Source organism: Lampetra fluviatilis, chromosome 39 (genome assembly GCF_964198595.1).
Source record: "Lampetra fluviatilis chromosome 39, kcLamFluv1.1, whole genome shotgun sequence".
Taxonomy (NCBI): domain Eukaryota; kingdom Metazoa; phylum Chordata; class Hyperoartia; order Petromyzontiformes; family Petromyzontidae; genus Lampetra; species Lampetra fluviatilis.
Window position 1 is genome coordinate 5,940,328 of NC_136313.1, and position 22,730 is coordinate 5,963,057.

General features: G+C 47.3%; 1 protein-coding gene across 2 annotated transcripts in view; it reads right to left on the reverse strand.

Moving 5' to 3' along the window:
- The window catches only part of LOC144945904 (unconventional myosin-IXb-like), an 88,403-nt gene that overhangs the window by 51,629 nt on the left and 14,044 nt on the right, over positions 1 to 22,730 (reverse strand). For both annotated transcript variants that reach the window (XM_078874536.1, XM_078874537.1), the window contains 4 exons: positions 20,204 to 21,280; positions 16,040 to 16,399; positions 8,997 to 9,224; positions 7,228 to 7,464 (listed from right to left, as the gene is read on the reverse strand). In XM_078874536.1, the coding sequence (XP_078730662.1) occupies positions 7,228 to 7,464; positions 8,997 to 9,224; positions 16,040 to 16,399; positions 20,204 to 20,662 (1,284 nt within the window). In that variant the 5' untranslated portion in view covers positions 20,663 to 21,280. The remainder of the gene's footprint in view (positions 1 to 7,227; positions 7,465 to 8,996; positions 9,225 to 16,039; positions 16,400 to 20,203; positions 21,281 to 22,730) is intronic.

Genomic DNA, 22,730 nt, shown 5'->3' on the forward strand with positions numbered 1-22,730 from the left:
TACCCGTCGTACCCCATTATGACCGTAGGAAGAGGCACGTGTATCTATGGCCGATCGTACAAGCACTACAGTAACATTTCAAGTGTCAGTATCCGGGCCTGACAAGAGCAAACAAGAGTGTGAAGTGGGGCAGCCGAAATATAAGCTCGGGGGGGGGGGGGATTACAGCAAGCGATGATGATCATGATTGGGTGAGGGGGGGCTGGATTTCACGTTCACAGTCCACCGCACACAGGGGTCGTAAGCGTCTGTGTGTTTATGAGCGTGGAGTCGGTGATTTTGGTGTCGATGGGTGGCCGGCCGGCTCAGAGATGATCGCGTCGGAGACACCAAGCGGTCGCCGCTGAGATCCTGGGTTTGAATCGGTTTCAGCGGCCCAACCGTGGTCACGCCGGGTTCCCAAGTGTAGCGAGCGAGTTGAGAATGAGAATCGGAATCTTTATTTATACTGCAGGAGGAATCCAATGAGCTATAAAAGGTGTTTTTTTTTTCTCACAGATTTCCAGTCTGAGTCAGGAAGTTATAATAAAAAACACGATAGGAGTTCAAAGTATAGAAAAGGTAAGCAAATAATTTTAAAAAACTATTTTTATTTTACCAGCTAAGGCCCACAGAGCTATTAGCTTCTTTTTCATAAGCGACCTCGCCACAAATGATAGCTCAGTGACGTGGCTTATCATGTGGAAATGCATAGCAGCCAAATAATCGAAGTAATGTAAACGCCTGGGAACTAAGTGCCTTACGTTAAGCCATCACGATTGCCAACCTTGCTTATGAATAAGGAAAATAAGATCTAAGCAGGGGTCGAGCCTGGATAATACTTGTGTAGTGACATAAATGGGGTCACTATGGCGCTTAGCGCCAGCTCCCATCACAAGAGTGGAGCTGTGGGTCTTGGGCCTCTCTCGGGCACCAGAGTGGGTATGCCGTGGAACCGAGCCCTAGGGGGCATAGTTCTGGTGGCAGTGACAGTCTGGGTGACCCAGAGAGGGCACGTGACCAGACGAGGTGGCAAGGGGGGCCCAAAAGGGCAAGAGAGGGACATGTGATGTAGGGGCCGGAGCCTTGAGGAAGGATCGGTGCTGTTCTCTGGAATCAACCCTCGGCACTACGTCTCTCCGATCTTCGGTCTCCACTCGACATCGTGGGTCAGTCAGGATGTTACCGACCGACCCGGTTATGTAGTTACCCTGTTGGGGTCTAGTTAACGTGTGTCGGTTTATGTAGTTGCCCTGTTGGGGCTGTGTAATAAACTTGTTGCCTCCAAGTCAAATGTGTGCACTCAGTGAAGAACACTTGGATGGGCGACCACCATGCACGCCAAACTGTCGTAGGTGGCGACAGAGCCAAGTTACGTTGCGGGCAGCGGATGGCAGCATTGCAAAATGCTTTCCTGTACTTCTATACTTCCACATCTACTCACCAATCCACACTAACCGGCGTGGCGAAGTATGTTCAAGTAAACCCTCCCCCCCACCACCCCCCACCATGACACGCACGGCGTGCAGGAGGCCCTCATCCAGCAGTGGAATGACACAATGGAGGGCTATCTCAGGCTGGATGGGTGACCCTTATATCTTGTAAAGGGGGCAGCAGCTTGTGCTGCTCTGCACATAACAGGTTGTCACAGGGCTTGCCGGGCTTCCTGGTGGGCAGGAGACAATAGTGCAGGAGAATCTGTTGTTGTACTGTACTTCTATTCCCCCCACATATGTGTACCCTGCCTTCAGCAACCTGCGCTGAAAAGCGCGGTGAAGTACGGTCAAACGTGTACGTTTGACCGTAAATCCACATGCGAATCGCCGGAAGGCCCTCATCCAGCAGTGGATTGACAAAAAGGCCGGACGTTGACCGCGCTACCTTAAACGTGTGCGTGTATACGCACGCACGAACGATGCGGAGTGTGTCACATGAACACGTGCGTATAGAACAAGCCTCCAGGGTCGCTTTAAGAGAAACCACAAGCGGGCAGCAGGCCATGAGGAAAGCGTAAGAAATCTGGAACCCGACGACCACTTCCCTACAACGACGTGTTATCACAATGCAACAGATGCCCGCGGAATTATATATATTTTTTATTTAAAACAATAATAATAAAATAACAACGCCGCCACTCTCCAGTTCCAGGCACCACCCGGCCAGCCGGCCGGCACGCGATCACCCGAACGCCCTGCGCTATGGCCACACGTGAGAATTGCGACACTGCCGGTATGAGGCAACAACTTTGGAAAGCAACGTGGCACAAAGACAAAGACCCCCCCTCACCCCCGTGTAGCCTATTAAGCGAGTGGCACCTATGAAGGCCAGAACGACACACACGAAGGTGGGGTGTGGGGCAGGGGTCGCAAACGGCTACCCGTACCCGTACCCGGCCGGCTACCCGTACCCGTACCCGGCCGGGTACGGGTACGGGTAGCCGTTTGCGACCCTGGTGCGGCCGGGTACGGGTAGGCCGTGAGTCACTGGTGAGTAGCCGTTTGTCACTCATTTCGGGTAGGGTACGGGTAGGAAATGGCTACCCGTACCCGGCCGGGTACGGGTACGGGTAAGGAATCAAAACCCGTTTACGACCTCTGGTGTGGGGTGGCCAGCACCACGCCCGGCCTGCCTTAGTCTGCCATGTGGCGGTGTTTACACACAGCACCAGGTACTCATTAAAGGCCGAGTTAACCTAGGGGAGGCCGTGAGCGGGAATTGAACTCGGGTCCCTGGGTTCGTATCGCAGCACGCTAGCCTCTCGTTCACACACACCGCTCTCCTTCAACAGGAGTCTTGCCAAAGGTAGTAGGGCTCTTCTTTATACACCACCATGCACAGCAGTGTTCGTCACATGGCAAGGCGTCACCTCCTTATCGCTTCGCTATCACAAGCGAGCGCGGTTACCGTTCCCACCAAGTACAGTACAACAACAACGCGAGTGGAGGAATCGAACCGGGCCGACTGTTCCGTCTCGTTACACGCTTTCAAATGGCTGACCTTGAGCAACAATTAGATGTTAAATTTGGAGGTCAGTTAGTCGCTGAACTGCGTCACCCTCGGCGCTGCGGAGTGCTGGCATGTCTCCTTTTACGCCGTGTTCAACCACTACCCTGCAGGTCACCTCTCTGTGTGCTGTGCTGATGACAGGGTCCGTCTTGTCGGTGTTCCTTCGCACGGCTCTAATTTGTAATTACCTCTCATCGTCCCTTTTCCCCAGTACTTACGGGAAACAATTAAAGTAATAATATTACGTTTAGCCATTTGTCAATGCATTGGTGCATAAAGCCCCTTTTCCGTGTCATGTCAGTCAAAGGGGATTTATCACCATACTTGACCATTCTATTGAGTGGGGGTTGGAGGATGGGGTGGGGGGCACTCACCACTAATGTTAGCCGTGGCTAGGAATCAAACTTCATGTAGCTGGGTTCACAATGCTAACCACCGCATCCATCAGTTTACAGAAATTCAGACAATAAATCAAATTATTAGTGACCGAACTCAGACCATCAGCTTGCTATGTTTGGAGAACCAAGTTTAATCATAAAGCGGCCAAAACCCGGAATCGAGTCAGGGGTGACAGCTTCATGACTTTTGACACGGCCATTATGAACCCCTGGAGCTAATCGTACTCGACTGAAAACAGCAACAACAGTCTTCTTCTTGTCGTGCGGCTAGCTGATGATGGTGTAGGTGCAGAGCAACATCTCCAATTTCAAATTCGTTTTAATGCGGTGGGCTCACACGAATTTGATTTCTCTAAGACAAAGGTATTTTGCAAACCCACTGGCTATCAACAAAGATTCGTCCATGAAGCCATCCCTATATAAAGACACAAATTCAACCGAGAAGATGGGTACAAACTTAGCAATCATTGGAAGGACGTTATTAACCAGTTTAAGTCATAACTGGCTGTGATGTTCCCATCCTGCCACCTTCTGATGCTAGTTGTTATTTTCGACTCTCCGATTTTACATTAACACGTTAAATATCTCACACCAACACAGCCACCTTCGCGCTCCGACCTCAACGTGGCGGTGGCTCTGCAATATTACATTAACATGCTAATCGCTCACATTAACACGCTAATCTCTCACATTAACATAGCCACCTCAGTGCGCTCGCCGTGGAGGCCGCTCACCGATCTTACATTAACATGCTAATTTTTTACCTGGCAGCCCTTTAATTGGTGGAAACCCACCGCCATCACGGTCGCTGCCCATCACTTACATTAGCATTAGCTGCCCCGCCCATGCTGCTGACATTTTGGCTATGCCCATTTTAAACCTTTATAAAGAGTTTGCCTTTAGAAGCTAACCCCCTTATCCTGTGATCGAAACGTCGCAGTTTTTTGTTATTTTCTTTGAACCTATCTACGTGACTTTACCGAAAGACCCAAAGAATATGTATGGATTACTGGCACCTGCCTCAAGTAATCCGTTTACATTGTTGCGCAACTTTACAATCCACGTCCGCCACTGTGAATCTTAAGTGCAGCCACGTGCGTGAATTAAATTTGCTCAAAGCTGGCAAAAAAAAAAATTCCACAAATGTCTTGTGGCAAGTACGCATGAATCATTGGCAACAACACATCTTCATCTCCTGCATCTCACGGGACTCCTTGCACACAAGTTTAGATGTGCATGCCTGTAATTCCACACATTCTCCATGACTATGGGCAATTGTCCAACTCCGAGCCTCACTCACTGTTGTCTCAAAGATTAAAATTTCCATCAGTCGAGTTATATCAACGTATGCGAGTTTGCAAACTGTGTGTGTTTACCTACGGAGTAAATGCTAAATTTTATAATGTATGTATGTTGAACTTTATACTCTGTGGTTCTTTCGGTAAAGTCACGTAGGTATAAAATAAAATAAATCACAAGCGTCCATCATCAGAACTTCTTTCGCACCGTACGTAGCTAACAGTGCTCATCCTTCTAACGTGATTCCAACCAGGAGATGGAATGATACTGCATGCGATTCACATTGAAACCACGATTCTCTCCGGCAAGAGTTCAATGGTGAATGAAACTTGTTGCTTGGACAACATGACTGTACTCATACAAGGTGCAGTGGTACGTGCCAGAATTATATCAGCGTCAGTGTCACTCTTCCACAAAGCACTCTAGAAAACCCAGTTATTGGGTGTTCAAATTCTGTGCCCTTCAAAACCTCCAGATACAAACATTAACGTGGTGAGATACAAGCATTTAAGGTTAAAATGTTTGCCTACTCAAATCGTGGGAGACCAAAATTTAAGCGTGTTTGGCTGTTGTGTTTTTTTTAATCGGACGTCATTTTGATTCATCCACCTTGATAAGCTGCAAATGCAAACCGTCATCAGCTTATGTGCAGAAACAAAAAGCAACTGACATTTTAGTCCCTTCAATCTTGCGCTCGCATGAAATCAACAGGTTAAGTTTAACTCTTAAATTGTTTTATGTCATAATTGGATAGGAAATCCGTAAAAAAAGGCCCAAAAAATGTGAACAGCTTTGCAACAACAACAAAATTGCAGCATTTACGAGCGGAAAGCTAAACAGATAAATGTTTTTCTTGTGCGCGTAATTCTTAAAGGTGGTCAAAACTAACGATGAGTTTTTTTTTTATAATTTAAGTTTTTATTCTACCAGGTAAGGCCCCACTGAGCTACGTAGCTCTTTTTCAGAAGCAACCTGGCTGCTGAAAATTATAGCAACAGCCAAATATTCTAAACGCACGTTTTTAAACATGCGTGTACGAAAGGGCGTCCTCCGTGGAGATGGAGCGACGAAATCAGCTCGTGTGCAGGTACTACAAAGGTTTTTGGATCGCGGGACCATTAGGGAACAGCAGCGGCTCTTGGGGAGAAAAAAGTCTGTCTAAGAGTGTACGGATCGCAGCGGATGGCAGTGTCAAAAGTTTCAGACTTGTGGCTTTCTGCTCACGCAGGCATTGATTGGGGCAGCACTAATCTCCTTATTCATAGCCCTGAGCCAATTGTGGAAATTCCATAATTTTTACGTTCAATAAGAGGCAGCTAACGTTGACTTTCCACGAGGCGGTTCTTATTTTATCAACCTGAGATTGATGATGGGCCCGAGTGAACTCTCCCCCTTTCCCTCCCGCCTCCCCCGCACCCACGTCCCCCCCCCGACCTTCATCTGGGATTTGAACCCACGACCTTTAAATTGCGAGCCACTCGCTCTAAAACACGAGCCGTCCCCACACACACTCCATGCGGTATTCTTAAGAAGTCACTGCCTTCTCAATAAATCTTCAAATGTTACATTCCAACATTTTTGGCCCATTTGGAAAAGAAGAAGAAAAACTGCCTTTGAAATGAAATTCTGCCACAGCTGCAATGACTAATGCTGCACTGGTCAACGAGTGGGGGGGGGGCGCCCAGATTTGTCAGCCCCACACACACACACCCATGTGTTCTGTTCAAAATCCCATCTCTTCCTGTTCGGCCAAAGAGTAGCCCGCACATTTTATGAGACTGTCGCTGGTGCTCTGTGAATTGTGAAACTCTCTGGACGTGCGGATACGAGGGGAAGTCCATGGCATTAGGGCTGAGATTTTAAGCAGCGCCATATCAACGAACAGCCATGAAAAAAAGTCCATCATGCAAGTGTCATACATCAGTATGCAGGGATGATAAATGCAGTTGTAGTGGCAGTGGTGTTGTGGGCTGGATTACCGGCAGGGCTTAATTTTTCACTCAATATTTTCCAGAACGTTGCTAGGCTGGCTTGAGGTAGGGATTATTGGGGTTATGCACTTCCACGAGAGTACAAGTTTCGCCTATCCGTAATAATCCAATTTCGCTGTAACCTATATTCCCATAATCCTATAAAGATGTTTTTATAACCAAAATAATCATAAAAAATCATAATAATGGATAAAATTATTCAGAAACTAAACTAAACAATGTTATTTACCAGGTGAAGCCCACAGAGCTATTATCTCTTTTTCAGAAGTCACCTGGCCACAAATGACGGCTCAAAGAAGTGGGCTTCTCATCTGGAAATTTCCAGCAGGCAAACACTCGAAACGCATTTCTGTAAATGTGGAGGAAAAAACCAGGTGAACCCAGAAAGAGATAAGCAAACTCCAAATACACAGGAACCAGGGTCGGGATCGTACCCACGACCTCCCTGCATACCAGGCGAGGGAGTTAACATCTCGCCGCCCGCCCACGGCAGCCCCCCACCCCCACCCCCCCGAGAACGACGTTCCAGCACAAGACGACCGCCGCCGACCCACCTCGAGGACGGGCCCGGCTCCCAGGATGGTCCGCTCGACCCCGCTCGTGTAGCCGCGCTGGCTCAACGCCGTCAGGTGGTGGATCAGGAAGTTGGTGCTCTGCGTCTTGCCCGAGCCGCTCTCCCCGGAGATGACGAGGCACTGGTGGACCCTCTCGCGCAGCATCGCGTGGTACGCCGCGTCCGCCACCGCGAAGATGTGCGGCTCCAGTTCCCCCAGCCGCCGCCCGTCGTACAGCTGCGACGTCCGGGTCGGGTTTCAGCCGGAGCGTTTGCGGGGCAGAGGCGGTAAAAGAGATGCAGACCCTCTAAATTACCCCACAGCAGTCGGGAGAACGAGCGCTACTCTGCTGGTAGTCGGTCTAAGGTGGCAGCGCTCTTAAAGACTTTGCTGGAACCCGGCGTAGGAATGTGGAATTTCCACCAACCGGCTCCGGACCACCAACACAGATGTATTATTTTAACTAGCATAACAGGCTAAAGGTAAAGGTGCAGCCATGAAACGTCTTGCTCATGCCACTGCAGACGGAAGGGCCTCCCACTCGAGGGAGCGCAAAAGAGAGCCTCCCGCTCTCAAGGGTATTTTTGCCATCCTTCCATGCAAGCCAGAGGTTTCAGGAGAGGTGGCAGCAACAATACTTTAATCCACCACACCCCGACTTGTCGATCGATTACGACGAATACATTTACGCTGCTAGGTGGACAGAGGCAGAGGTGGCAATCGGGTACCTGATACCCGTACCCTACCCGATACCCGGCTACCCGTACCCGGCCGGGTACGGGTACCCGTATGCGACCCTGGTGCGGCCGGGTACGGGTACGGGTAGGCCGTGAGTCACTGGTGAGTAACTGTTTGTCACTCATTTCCCAACGTCTTGTCTCTTCTCACAATTCAAGTTCCTAGAATCAACCCACCCGCGCCTGCAACATGGCTTCATCCCAGAGGTCGCAATCGGGTACCCGTACCCGTACCCTACCTGTTACCCGGCCGGGAAGGGGTAGCCGGGTATCGGGTAGGGTACGGGTACGGGTACCTGCTTGCGACCCTGGTGCGGCCGGGTACGGGTAAGGAATCAAAACCCGTTTGCGACCTCTGGGACAGAGGCAGTGGGGGGGGGTAGCGAGGGCTTGTGTTATGAAACATGGATCACTGAGGCCAAACCAGAGACCTCCGAACACCAGTGGGCTAATCATGATACCACAGCAGCATGGCTGGTCACCGATATCTACCAAAAAAATACCAACACATTGCATTTCGATTTGTACTTAATTTGGATAGATTCCCGCTCTGGATTTGAAGTCGAGTGTGCTGGACGTGGTGTGCGGTGGTGTAGCGGTTAGTGCACTGTGCTTCGAACCCGGCGACCCGAGGTCAATTCCCGCTCATGGCCAACACCAGTGACGATTATCTGAACTGGTCATGGGCCGCTCCTAGGTAGACTCAGCCTCAAATGAGTCCCTGGTGCGGTGTGTTGCCGCTGGAGAGACAAAGGCAGCCGGGCGTGGTGTTGCCCCCCCACCTTGTACGTCGTGCCGGCCTTCATAAGTGCTCGCTAACAGTACTTGCCCCAACAGTCGGTTAAGGCTATACGGGGTATATTTGCTTTTGTGTTTTGTGTCACACCACGGCAGCATGCCTGCGTCGTTTCTAAAACGAAGACGTATTTGGTGAGGGAGGGGGGTGGGGGCGCGACAGATCATTTTACCCTTATCCAGATGGATTTTAGAGATAGGCAGCGGTTCGTCTGCGGCGAGGGGCGGCACACGCACCTGCACGAAGCGCGGGTTGTAGATGGGCAGGAAGCGGAAGGGGTTGATGGCCACGAGGATGCTGCCCGCGTAAGTGTAGATGCGTCCCCGGCCGTAGCGAGCCCGCAACGCGCTCAGGATGGCCGCCTCGCTGAGCTCCGGCAGGCAGCACAGGTCGTCGAGGTCGCCGTCCTGGTAGCGCTGCGGCAGGAACCCGCGCGCCACCATCTGCCGCTCCTTCCTCGCCCTCTGCGGGAAAGGAGGGAGGTGAGTCACCGTGCGTTTACCGAAATCATGCCTCCTCTCGGTGAAAAGATTATGATTTATTATGTCCAGTAACGACAAGGCGAGCGCGAGGTTTCCTCCGCTAGCAGGGCCACATGGCCGAGGGCACGGGTTCACCGGATGACCTTGTGGCTATCTCTTGTTTTTGGACGTTTAAGTATCGAAAGATATAAAATTACCTTTTGACAAACTATTAAGTCATATTTATGTATTTATTTTGTCTTGCAGACACATACTTAAGGCTGTGTTGCAGGCTGTTAGGCACAAGTTTGAAGCTACGTGAACAATAAAAAAAGACTCTAAAGTTACAATTAAGTGGGACAGTAGAGCAGTCTTGACGTCCATTACATTATGATACATGTTATTTGACGAAGGAAGTCATGTGACTTTAAAATCTTTTGTTTTTTTCTTCTTCTCATGAACGCAGCATCAAAGTTGTGTCGGACAACCCGCGACCCACAGAGGTGTAACGTACACATTGTGGAACGAATTTCATGGTTGACGCACCCACAGTATTGACCAGGGCTGCCTGCCCAACTTGAACCGTGCCCCTCCACAACAAGCGACGAACGCTCTCTCGCTCGGCCGTGTCACCTACCCACGCGAACATGTGCAGATGTTTTGCACATCTAAAGGAAACTAACGGATCCTTTACCTGTTCATCGACTGAAGATTGATTGTTATGCTCACAATACAAGCATTGAATTGTGTGTTTGCGTGTGCGTGCAAGAATACATTTTTACAAACGCGTGTACGGCCCACTCGTTACGCAGGCCCTCCACGCGTTGTGCGGATCGTGGGAGTTGTTTGACCCTCCTTCACTAAACCGGTCAGTGTGGGGTTGGTGAAGTCGAGTGGAGCCCAGATGAGAGCGCACAATAGAGTACAACAATGGATGTAGCTGCATTGCTTCTCAGCTGATGATCGCCCATCCAACTCTGCTTAGCATTTTGGATCTGATCGGATTGGGTGCACTCGGTGTAATTTGCTTTAAGCTGAAGACAGACAATGCAAATGACGGCACAAACAAGCTAAACAATAATTGATCCTTGAATTAAATCCTGAATCGAAACTCGACCAATAAATAGCACGCGCCCGCTTCAGCATTGCTTTTCACGTATTTTCCTCTTTTAAACACATAATCTATCCGTGGCCGCAATATTTGTTTTTGCTTCATAGCCCGTGTCAGCCGCATTTTCTTACCTAGATACCCTAACCGTTTAGGGTAAACTCACTGGGTTGGACCGTCGAGGCAAGAGGGGAGGGTGAGAAAGTCAGGCGTTAGGGCCCGCAGTGTTTAGTGTATAAAGGAATCAGAATCAGAATATTTATTTATACTGGAGGAATCCGAGGAGCTTTAAAGCTTTTTTTTTACACATGTCCAGTCGGGGCACGATGTCAGAAAGTCCCAAAAATTCACAAAATAAAAAAAAACACAATTGAAGTGCACAGTATGGTAAAGGTTAACAAAATCACTTTTAAAAACGATATAGAAAAACAACAAAACTATGTTTATCTTACCAGGTAAAGCTCCCTGAGATATTAGCTTCTTTTTCAGAAGCAACCTGGCCACAAATGATAGCTCAACGAAGTGGCTTATCATGTGGAGATTTATAGCAGCAAAATACTCTCATCTAAACGCAATGAGTCATGATTTATTGACTGTAAGACTTTAACGGACGAGCAAGTGATTTTAAAAACAGAAGTAAAAGATTTGCAATGTTTAACAAAGGATGTTGCACAACTTTCAAAATAATTCGAAAAGATTGAGTTCGGAGAAGCTAAATTCTAAGGGGCTCTTTCGTGTCGTCACAAATAAAGCTGCATGGTAACTTTTTGTTCGCTACACATAAAGCTGCATTATAACGTTTTGTCCGCTACACGTTCTAAAATTAGTTTTCTCAAGAAATAAATTTCACTGCAATTTGTTTCCGTGCAATAGGCAACATCCTCGGGCGAAACTTGGGAGACCAAAAAATGCAACTAAAAATAAGCTATCATGTGCCATGCATAACCAAGTACAAATATTTATATCGGTAACCAGCGACTCTTGGCCCATTGCAGGATAACGCAATATAATCTGCTATAATATCAGCAGCGACCCGGAGCATAGGGTGTTTCACAGTTCGCCCTGTGAATATATATCGAAGCCCCAAGATGGTCAGTGTCGGGCCATATTAAGCGGTTAGCAGAAATTGAAAATCTACCCGGAATGTTTACAGAAGGACAGTGCGGCGATTTAAGGCGCCGGAGTGTAATGTGCTGCAAGCTAAACGTGTGCAAGTAAGCAACGGCTGCGGAATTTGGTACCAGGCGTAACTGACAGTGTATTCAGAATCTGTATTCATTCTGGAGAAATCCGATGGGCTATGAAGCCCTTTTTCACAGATGTCCAGGAAGGGGCATGAGATTAGCAAGTTAAAACAACAACAATAATTTTAAATTTCGATTTAAAGCTTTCGTGACTGCAGGGATTCGTCTTCTTGGTTCTTTCGGTAAAGTCACGTAGAAGGGAAATAATAAAATAATAAAAATAAAACATAATAAAATACAATTCTCACAACGTTTCGGCCACAACGCAAGCAGCCGTCCTCAGGTGAAGAACAGGGCTGTCGGAAAGACAGCGTCTGAATGAACACCACCAAGCTTGGCAGCGTATATTTAAGCTGGGTTAGAGGAGGAGGGCGCCTTGACAAAGGAATTTTTAAATATACGCTGCCAAGCTTGGTGGTGTTCATTCAGACGCTGTCTTTCCGACAGCCCTGTTCTTCACCTGAGGACGGCTGCTTGCGTTGTGGCCGAAACGTCGTGAGAATTGAATTTTATTGTTTTTTTATTTGTATTATTTTTATTATTTTATTATTTCCCTTCTACGTGACTTTACCGAAAGAACCAAGAAGAACAACAAGAACTAAAAATAAAGGATGCAAGAGGAGGATAGAGAAAAGTTAAGCAAGTCCTGAGTAAATAAATAAATAACTGCCAAGTATGGAAGTACTATATTATTGGTTCCTATTGTTTCCCTTCTACGTGACTTTACCGAAAGAACCAAAAATATGAATCCCTGCAGTCACGAAAGCTTTAAATCAAAATTCATGGAAGGACTAATTTTCGCTCGTTTCATAAATTCCTGCAGATTTGTAAAGACCAAATGCAAGCTTGGCCAAGGCAGCAAAACAACATCAACAATCCAAGACCACACCAAGACCAGCAAACAAAGAGTTACAGTGGTCTAATCGAGAGAAAAAAACAAGTGTATGAGCCAACATCTCAGCGGCATTATCAGACACAATTGATCTCAATTTATCAGCATTTCTAAAATTCTTAAAATAAGGATGAGCGCCTCTTTTCCGATGACACTTGGCTCAATCATCCTCACCCCCTGGCCACTTGCACTCTTGCCAATCCCTTTATCTCATCTCTAAAACAAATCTTTGTTCTTCCTCTCGCTACCATTTCCTTCTTGCTGTCCATCCCATCATCATCTGCCTGCCTGTCAGGCTACATCTCCCTGCACAGTTCCGTTTTCGCCTCTTGATTGTAAACATTTTCAGCGAATTTTGTTTCCTTTTACATACAGACATTTCTCTTTTTACAAATAAACTACGTGGCTTCTCGCAGCAGTGACACCCCTTTGACACTGGCTGACATGCAATCTAACAATGTGAAAGAGCCTAAGTCTGGCTCTTTAGGGCTCAGGCAATAACACTGAAACCTGAGCCTTAGTCTGCCACTGTGTTATCGCGTCAAATTAGCGTGTGTACCTGGACCCAAACATCTCACCCCCATAAATGACAATGAAGATTTTCAGAAACCCGTCTCGGGTATGAATAATAGATCAATCTTGTCTCCCGGAGGGAAATGCGCAAAACATTGAGGCTTAGTAATTAGTATAACAATCGATACAATCCAGGCCTCGGCAAAAGTTGCTTCATGTGGCAAAGCGATGGCGGGATGAGAAGGGATGGGCGGCCACAGCCAACATAATATACGGGGTGGCACCACAAATGTGCCGCGCTTGATGGGCCCCGAGTCCGAATGAGAAAGAGCGATCTCCCGCAATGCAGATCGCTTTAACTCCCAAACGCCGATGATACCGCAGGGCCTGCATGCGCGACACCGCTCGCGTAGAGCCGGGTGACGTAGGTTGACATCAGTTTCAACAATGTCGATGCTGCCTCGTATGACTCCGACGTTCAAATGACCCCGACCTTGACCACCCAACTCGGCCGATTCCAGGCCCACCGATTCATAATTCGTTTCTTTTGGGTCAGATTGTGTGGGTATAATGTAAAAAAAAAAAATACTACAACCCTCCACCACAGGACGGAACCAATACCGTCATGCTGTGACGTGGAAATATATTGCAAATGATTTGGCTTTTCAGCAAATCAGAATGTTGAAAAGCAACATTTTAACAATGCTGTACGACGTTTCGCTGGGCATTACATCCAGCATCATCAGGTGTTCACAAAAGCTCGGCTCTCACGTGAAAGGCATCATAAAACATTGCAATTACACCCTACGCAACCTCACCCAAAATAAACCAATTCTTAAATCAAGGCATTGGCCGTGAAAACCTACGTATGAAGTTATCCAGGATGGCTTTTCGTCAGAGCAGCGGTCGGCATTTGGCTCAGGCCAAGTGGCACGATGCTCCACGCTCACACTTTTAAACTATTTAGATGATTTTGCAACTAGAAATGTCCAAATGATGGGCCACTTTGTTGAGCTATCATTTGCGGTCAGGTTGGTTATGAAAAATAAGTTAATATCTCAGTGGGCTTTGTCTGGTAGGATGGGGATGGTTTAGTTTATATTTGTTTGTGTTTGGGCGATTTGTTTACCTTTCTTTGCACTCCTATCATGTGTTTGTATTGTTTGTTGTTGTAATGTTCTTACCCACCCCGACTAGATGTCTGTGAAAGAGCTTCATAGCTCATCGGATTCCTCCAGTATAAATAAATATTCTGATTCTGACATTCACAGCGAGTGGGGGGTTCTTTGCCGACTTTTCAGCCAAGGGAAGTCTTTTTACAGGCAGCCCGACGAGGAACGTGTTTATTTCAAATCGAGAAGCGAGCCTTGGTGGTCGAGGTGTCCGAGGAGCCCAAGACCTACCGTCGACGTGAACCTCGCACCTCATCCAGGTATTGCCTACCGAGGCGACCGCCCCCCCCCCGACCAGGGCTGAACGTTCATGGGCCCGTCAAAACAAGAGGCATCGTGGAATTGTATTTATGTATTATTTTTTAGCACCACCGACACAGCGACACGCTAATGTGCCTCGTGGTCATTACATACATCGGCAAGCCGCGGCGTCATATTCCACCGTATGATATGATACCGATTGCCCGATACGACGATTATCGAAACACAGATAACCCTCGATTTACCAAAAGGGATGAATTCTACAAAAGAACACATGCAAAAACGACATTTCCTGAATCGGAATGGCTTTTCCCGTGCGACAGTCATTCCAACTGTCCTCACAATCTAAAAATACACACACCTATATCACTATTCAGAATACAAAAAATAATAAAGAACATAAATATTAAAATTTCTTGTCTTCAGCCATCCTCGATCCGAGGGTTGGCCGCACCAAGGGCAATCCTTCGCCACCGACTTCTGTTTTCTGCTATCCTCATCGTCTGTTCCAGCGTGAGCCTTGTCCATGCTTTGATGTTATCTATCCGTGTCATCCTTGGTCTTCCTTGGGCACGTGAATCAAGTATTGTGCCTCGCATAATCTGCTTTTCCAAACAAGTTCCATATTTTTCTAATGACATGACCATAGTAGGCTAGCTTTCTTGATTGAATACTAATAATACATTTGAAACGAAAATAATTAATCTTTTTATGGAACTGACCAAAATATCTGCGAATATTGGAATGACTGGAAAGGCGACGTGGAGGCGTCACTGCAGGGATACCGAAACACTCTCGCGGATGGATGACGCAGCCTTCCGGGTGGCTTCTTGTTTGACGATTTCGTGGCGCGTGCCGTCGTGAAACTTTGTCCACGCGGAAATTTTATTTCGTCTATCGAAAAGCGCCCACAATTTGTCAATTGCGTTGGCGCGGGATGTCGTAAAAAACGAACGGTCGTAAATCGAGGGATACCTGTGTAAGTTTCTCACAAGTTTGTAGTTGTATTTCACAACTGTATTCTGTTCATACTTTGCTGTACTTTCAGTACGAATAAAGATCACTTACAGGTTGATTAATTGCAGTTCAGTCAATCAAAATAAGCCTTGCCTGTAAGTACTTTTATTCACTGCAACTTTACAAGCTGTAATGTAGACGCTGCCAATTAGCATTATGCTCGTTTGCCCAGGAAATCCTCACTGAGTCTTAGCGAGAGCCAGCCAAGTTTTGGCAGGCGGGGGGGGGCAACGTCACTGCTGTGTGTAATCCAAATTGAGTCATTTGCAGGTAGGTTTTTCAGTATTGGGATGTTTTGGCCAAAATAATTTCCACTGTTTTTTTGTATTTTTTATCAGAGGAAACCGGATAACCTGATGGAAACCCATGCGGAACAGGGTGGGGGGGTGGGGGGTGGGAGAACACACCTCCAACAAGCGCGGTTGTTGTCTACATAGGGTGCGAGAAAAGTTCAACGTACGTACCTACAAACTCCACGCGGAACGGGGACCGAAAATCGGGAATTGCAACCCGCGGCAACTCTTGGGCGCGAGGGGAAAGCGCCGCCACTGCGCCCGCCCTCCCCCCACCCCGCCCGCCGCCCGCACGATCGCGCACGCCGCCCCGCTCACCTGCACCCACGCGTGCGTGCTGTCGTACTGGATTGAGCCGTCCACGTTCTGCTCGCGCAGCAGGAAGCGGTAGTCGGACGACGAGAGCGCGCGCGGCGAAAGCGGCGGAAGGGGCGGCAGCGGCGACTCCGAAAAATACGTCGGCGGCGATGGCGGCGGCGCCGGTGACGACGACGACGGCGGCTGCTGCGCGGGGAGCAGCAGGGGTGGCGACGTCATCGGCGAGGTCGGGGAGCGTCCCGTCGAGCCGGGGCCCCGTCGCCCGTACTCGCGGAGGGCGGAGCGTGGCCACAGCATCATGCGACGCACGGGGCGCTCCGACGCGTCCAGAATCCACTCCTCCCCGCCGGACTCGCGCACCTGCGACGCGGGAGAGACGACGGGAGAAATGTCCCCCCCCCCCCCGTATAGCCTTTTAACGGAGTGTCGGGGGCAAGTGTCGTTCGGGAGTAGTGCCTATGGAGGCCGGCACTGTGGCCTTCTTCTCCACAGTGGCGACGTTCATACACCGCACCACGTACTCATTTCAGACTGAGTCGACCTAGGGGGGAGGCCCACGACCGAATTAGATCATCGTCACTGGTGTTGGCCGTGAGTGGGAATCGAACTCGGGTCGCCGGGTTCGTAGCGCAGTGTGTTAACCGCTACACGGCCGCTCCACGCAGAAAAACAAGTACACAAACACACACATGCGCGTGTGTGTGTCGCCTCGCCATCTGTTGAAAATCATCAGCGTCAACATCGGTCATGATCCATTCACTGCTGAATAAAAGTCCTCACCGCAAGCCTGCTCTGAGATTTGAAATATTCCGCTTAGATTGATGTGCGACGAGCACTGCGAAATTAAGCAGCAAATGTTGTGTAGATATGAGAACGTTGCAATGCATTTGGCATGCATGTTTATTTCAAAAGAGTATATATAAATAACTGGACATGTCAATTAGCTGACTGTTAAATGCCATTTACATTTCTGAAAAGTCCAGTCAGTCGACTGAAGATGGATTAAACAAGAAAGCCACTCTTCATGAGGAAGTCAAGTAGAAGTTGCACAAGGTTGTGAAAGCTGAGTAGAACATTATTTACAGCAGAGCTACAGAATACCTGAACAAAATAAGAGACCTCCGATTCGCATGGTTGACTACGTACGGTGTGAAAGAAGTTCAACATACATCCACATTTAATTAGTACAGCCTCCATACAGCACTAATCTAAGAATAACTTTCTTCGATGATTACTATGTGTTATGGATTATATATTTTTGCTTCGAACTAGGACCCATATCTATATATATAAAAGAGAAATTTGTCAATATGTGTATCTGTTCGAAATGTTTAGCGGACTTCCCAACATGCAACAAACTTGAAATTTGGCATGTGGGTAGCTTCCAGACTGGACACAATGCAAAAAGTATAAAAATATACTTTTGTATTTTGGGGGGGGGGGGGGGGGAGTGGTGGCGCAATAATGGATATAATATACTAGGACTAAACTATGAATTTCCGTGCGAAGAACGGGTACACCTGCTAGTCTTAAATAAAGGGCCCTTGGCTATTACATCTGACAGTTCCCCAGCAGCAATTCAAGTAAGCCCGAGTCTGCTGATGAGACACTGCATGTTGAAACCGGTCCAGATGTCGCTTGCACTGTATCAATGCTGCCGATATGATGTACTTCCAGGAGGCCGTGGGGCCCGATGGGTTTTATGAAAAATATTTGTCGTTTTTTTACGCGGAGAGATAGAAAAATTAAGGACACATTCTAGATTTGAAACTTTCGTGACTGCAAGGATTCATATTCTTGGGTTTTTTTTCCGGTAAAGTCACGTAGGTAAAACATTAAAATTAATGAAAGTAAAATAAAATAAAAATCACGACGTTTCGGAGGCAACACAAGTCTCTGTCATCAGGTGGGACCGTCACAGCCAGATTTGCTGCATCAAGTGACGGTCCCACCTGATGGCGGAGACTTGTGTTGCCTCCGAAACGTCGTGATTTTTATTTTATTTTCATTAATTGTAATGTTTTACCTACATGACTTTACCGAAAAAAAACCTAAGAATATAAGGACACATTGTTTGCCTCGCTAATATGTTACTTATATTCCGCACGACGACGCAAATTATCATTTTGTGTTAACGAGAATTCGCAGCTAACAAAGGTTATTACATAGCGCTAAGATTACATCCGTTGGCGCGTGGGAAACTAGCAAACGCGAGGTGCGCTACGAGTGCGATTAAACAGATGCTGCATACGATATTGACGTATCTTCATAAGCGGGTCTGGGGGTGTATTCTCAACGTCCATGCTCGGACATGGGGTGATGCACTGCTAGTTGCAGTGCGAAAAATAAGTTTCTTCATGTTAGCACAGTTTTAATAATGTCAGTGTAAAAAAATGGGAAAAACACAGAATTGTATGTATGTTGAACGTCTTTCACACTGAACATAGCCAACCGTGCTAATCGGAGGTGCGTGGGGAAGGACAACAAACTGAACACAAAAAGCAGTTGGAAAGAAATGAGTTCTCAATCTAGATTCAAAAGTGCAGAGCTCCAATTTAAAACACATCGGTACGTTTAATTGTGAGCTGCAAGGGTAGTGAAGGTTTTAGAGAACCATACCTTCCTAATACGCTCAAATGCCATCATCATTATCATCAATAAACGTGGTTTAGTTGTGGTGAACGGACTGTGCTTTTTTTTTCCTAACCACAGAAAAAAAAATTGGACTCTCTCAAAAAGGAAATTATATTGGAGCTGATTACTAAGTTCAGTTTCGTACTTAATTTCAAAAGCACCACACACAAGCAAAGATCCCCCACACAGCTTTATATACTCAAGGGGCAAATTGCCATTAGCGAGCACCTATTAAGGCCGGTGCGGCACACGAGTGCCAGGTACTCATTTATGGCTGAGTCAACCTAGGTGATATACCAACCCAGGTCGACTCCACCTGCAACGGACATAAGCTGTGACCAGGAATCGAGCTCAGGTGGCTAAGGTTCATAGCAGTGCCACTGCTCCCCCAGCTCACAGGCGCATCTTGCGCAGTTTATTTATCGGAACGTGTTTGCATTTTTGCAAAAATTATTTTTTGTAAACGCTGCGGCTTTTTTTTCCTTATTATGTTATCAGTTTGCGGTAGTTTTGGCGAGAGACTTTAAACATAAGCCCTTTCCATCTGTGAAAAAGAGCTTTACAGCTCATCGGATTCCTCCAGTATAAATAAACATCCTGATTCGGATTCTGCTGCATGTAGCGGAAAATGTTTCAAGTTAATTTCGTCTTAAGTGTAATTTGTTTAAACAAGTGAGAACTCACGAGACCAAGGTTAGTAGTCACATTTGCAATTGACCGTGGGTCACAAAAGGCTGCACAAACCTATATAGAGTACAACGCAACAACAATTTGAGTGGTTTATTTTAGATTGCGATGAACCTAGCACCGCCTCCAGTGGCTGGCGGGGGGCACCGTGAGGGCCTCCAGTTGGCACCACTGAGATCCTGGAATCAGAGTATCAGCCGCCCGTGATCAGGCAACATCCTCAATCTGCGCAAGTTGATGCTCACCAATGACTGCACAAAAAAACCCCATAATATTACATTTGTATTTTCACTTAGTTTGACTAAAGTCCAGCTCTGAGAATGAACAATATTTGACCGTCGTGCAACAAACATTTCTCTCTGTAGCAAAGCACGTTGAAAAGTGCTCCTCCCTAAAATGTGGATAAAAGTGATCGCTAATAAGGAGTTTCAGAAGCAGTTCTATCTTATCTACTTCAGTGGGGCAATTGTCAAACAAACACCGTTACACACGGCTCTACACAGATTATGAATGGATGCTTCATCTTACATCACAACAACATTTATATTATTATTATCATGGTTTTTGAGCAAAGGCCCAAAGTCCCAAAAGGACCAGCGGCCAGAAACAAATAGCACCAGCAAAGAGGAAATATCTCATACATACGGTTCTTGAAATAGAACAAATGGAATAAAAATTGGGGGTAAAATACACAACATGTTACGTTTGTAACGCACCCACAACGTAACAAACATCTCAAAAGTGCAGACTCGCACACGAAGAGATGGCAGGGAACGGAAGAGTTCGGGGGGGGACGGGGGGGGGGGGACGTAGCAGCACAACAACAACAACAGATCAGGGCACCTCTGCAAGGACGTAGCGCTTGGTCGGATCCAGGCTGAGCTTGCGGGTCAGCACCTCGATGATAGCGTCCGCTGTCGTGTCTTGGGTCGCCGCCACGGGCCAGGCCACCGTGTCCGTGGCGAGCGCCCCGGGGTAGACGCACAGCGTGTGCGGCCGATCGGCGTCACGCTGCCCACCCTCTGACCAGTGGCGGCCCCGGCCGGCCGACGGCGATGACGTCCCCGTCGTGGGGCAGAACCCAGCTTCCTTCTCGCCCGACCTCAGCCCTCCCACCAACGCAACTTTGACGGCGCCCCTGTGCGACCGTTTGCAAGCGTTTCCTGGTTCGACGCCGCCCGCGGAAGGGCCTGCCCAGGCCCTCGAGCCGTCACTGGGCCTCGAGCCTTCGTTAGGCCCCAACGCGGGCTCCCGCCGAGTTCTGGCGTGGCCCGACAGGCCATCTTCCAATCGCCCACTCATTTTGTTAATTTGTTTTGTTCACGAAAACACGCAACTGTGTGCGCACGTGCGGCTTTTTGTTTGTTAGTTTGTTCGTTTTGCTTGTGCAATATTTGTTTCTTGGATTGTTTTAGAGTTTAACTGCCCAGACGGAGGAAAAATGGCGGTAGAGTTGGTCATTCGAAAGTTTTCGTGACCGGTGCAAAACTCTATTTGTGCAGCATTATTTCAGGGAGTACAGTCCGCATTTAAATCCAGCGGGCTCCGTCTTGATCGAGCGCTTGTCGGCACCTCCGCATTGCCCTCGACAATTCGGGTATTTCCTTCCCAACGTACGACCGTCACCGGAACAAGAAATTCAAAATCCTGGAAGAAACCTTTCGGCTACGGACGTGCGGGGCTCCACTGTGGTACTGTGCGGTTAGCATCCCAGCAAGGGTAGCAAGAGTTGATCGTCCTGGCGAAATTCATTCTGAACCTTCACGTTTGCGGATGAAACTTCAAGAGCACGTTTGGCACATTGGCTTAAAGAGATTTCTGCTACGCAATCCACATTCCTTTGTTAGTTTCTGTTGTCTTGTACCAAATAATTTTTTTGTCAGTTTCAAGTTGCGTTCCTTCACATTTTGCGGAAATATCCTGTAAAGAGGAAGTTAAAAGGGTCGTTAGATGATAAGGCAAAAAACTTAATTACTCGGCTTATGAATGCAGACCTGTGTTAACGTGCATTTAAATCACATGTCTTCACGCGTTCAGTATTTAGAGCATACAATTGCAAAACTGTCAAAATAGAAAAAGACTGGCAGCCGTAGTACGTGAGTGACATGTTATCAAAGTCAAAATGACACTAAACCGTAAGGGACTTTGTTGACAGTGATGAACAGACACAACTCAAAAAATCACCTCATTTGTTCATTAACAGCCGCCTTATGATGGAAAAACATTGTAGCCTGTGGTGGCGCATGCCTGTAGTCCAGCAACTGTGGTGGTCAGGTTTGAAAAAGAGCTTTATAGCTCATGGAATTCGTCCAGTATAAATATTCTGATTCTAACCTGATTCTGGTGGGTTACATACTGAATCTTTTTGTGAAACTCCCTTCCTGTGGGAGTTGAGGAAGTGCCATACGCCGCCTCGACAAGCAAAGGCAGTGCAGCAAGTGAACTAATCTCCACCCACTTCCATCTGTATAGGGGCGAGTGTTGCACCCTCTCGCGCTCGTGGCAATTGTATTTTATGATGTTTTATTTTTATTATTTTATTATTTCCCTTCTACGTGACTTTACCAAAAGAACCAAGAAGAGAAAAAGTGCTCCGGTTTCGCAAAATTTAATTTAAAGGCAGGACTCTCCCGAAAACCCTCCCAAGTCCTTGGCTTCAGTGTGCCTTTCCTGGATATTAGAAATAACAATTATTTATTATTACAAATCCACAACCTCATGGTGACGGTGCGGCATAACCAAACAACGGCACAAATTAGCCACACGGCCATTGATTTTTCATGCCATCTGTAACAGGCAAGAAAAAAAGCTCTCTCGTGGTTTCATTCTGATTTTCAAAAATTGCAATGCATCGATGTCATTCAGCGTTGCTCCATGTGTGGGGTGGCTGAGGTGGCTTGGGCATGGGGTGTGTGTGTCTCACACCACCCATAAATCTGCCCAGGTCATGGTTTTGTTATGATTGGCTTACTATTCATTTTGACTTGAAGTATTCCGTTAATGTTAATTATGGCTGCGCCCAACAGTGTCTTGAGATGCTGAAGCGACTACATCATTAGACCTCCTTTGCCAGTAACAAAATATAATAATAGGGGTTTTCCCCTCAAAAGAAAGCCGTCCCTTGGTGTGGACCAATCAGTTTCAAGGACAATGCATATATTATCAGTGTGTTTTTTGTTTGCATTTTGACTGCAAGTATTGTGGTTAATGCAAACGTGAATCCTCGTAAAAAGGTTTCAGTTTTGTTGCCAGAAAAAAAGGGGAAAAACCTTATTATTATGCTGAAGCGAGTGAGACACTCCATAATGTCACATTATTATTGTCATTAGCGACTGGCGTTGTGAAAGGTCAACATGTCAAAGATGTTAAT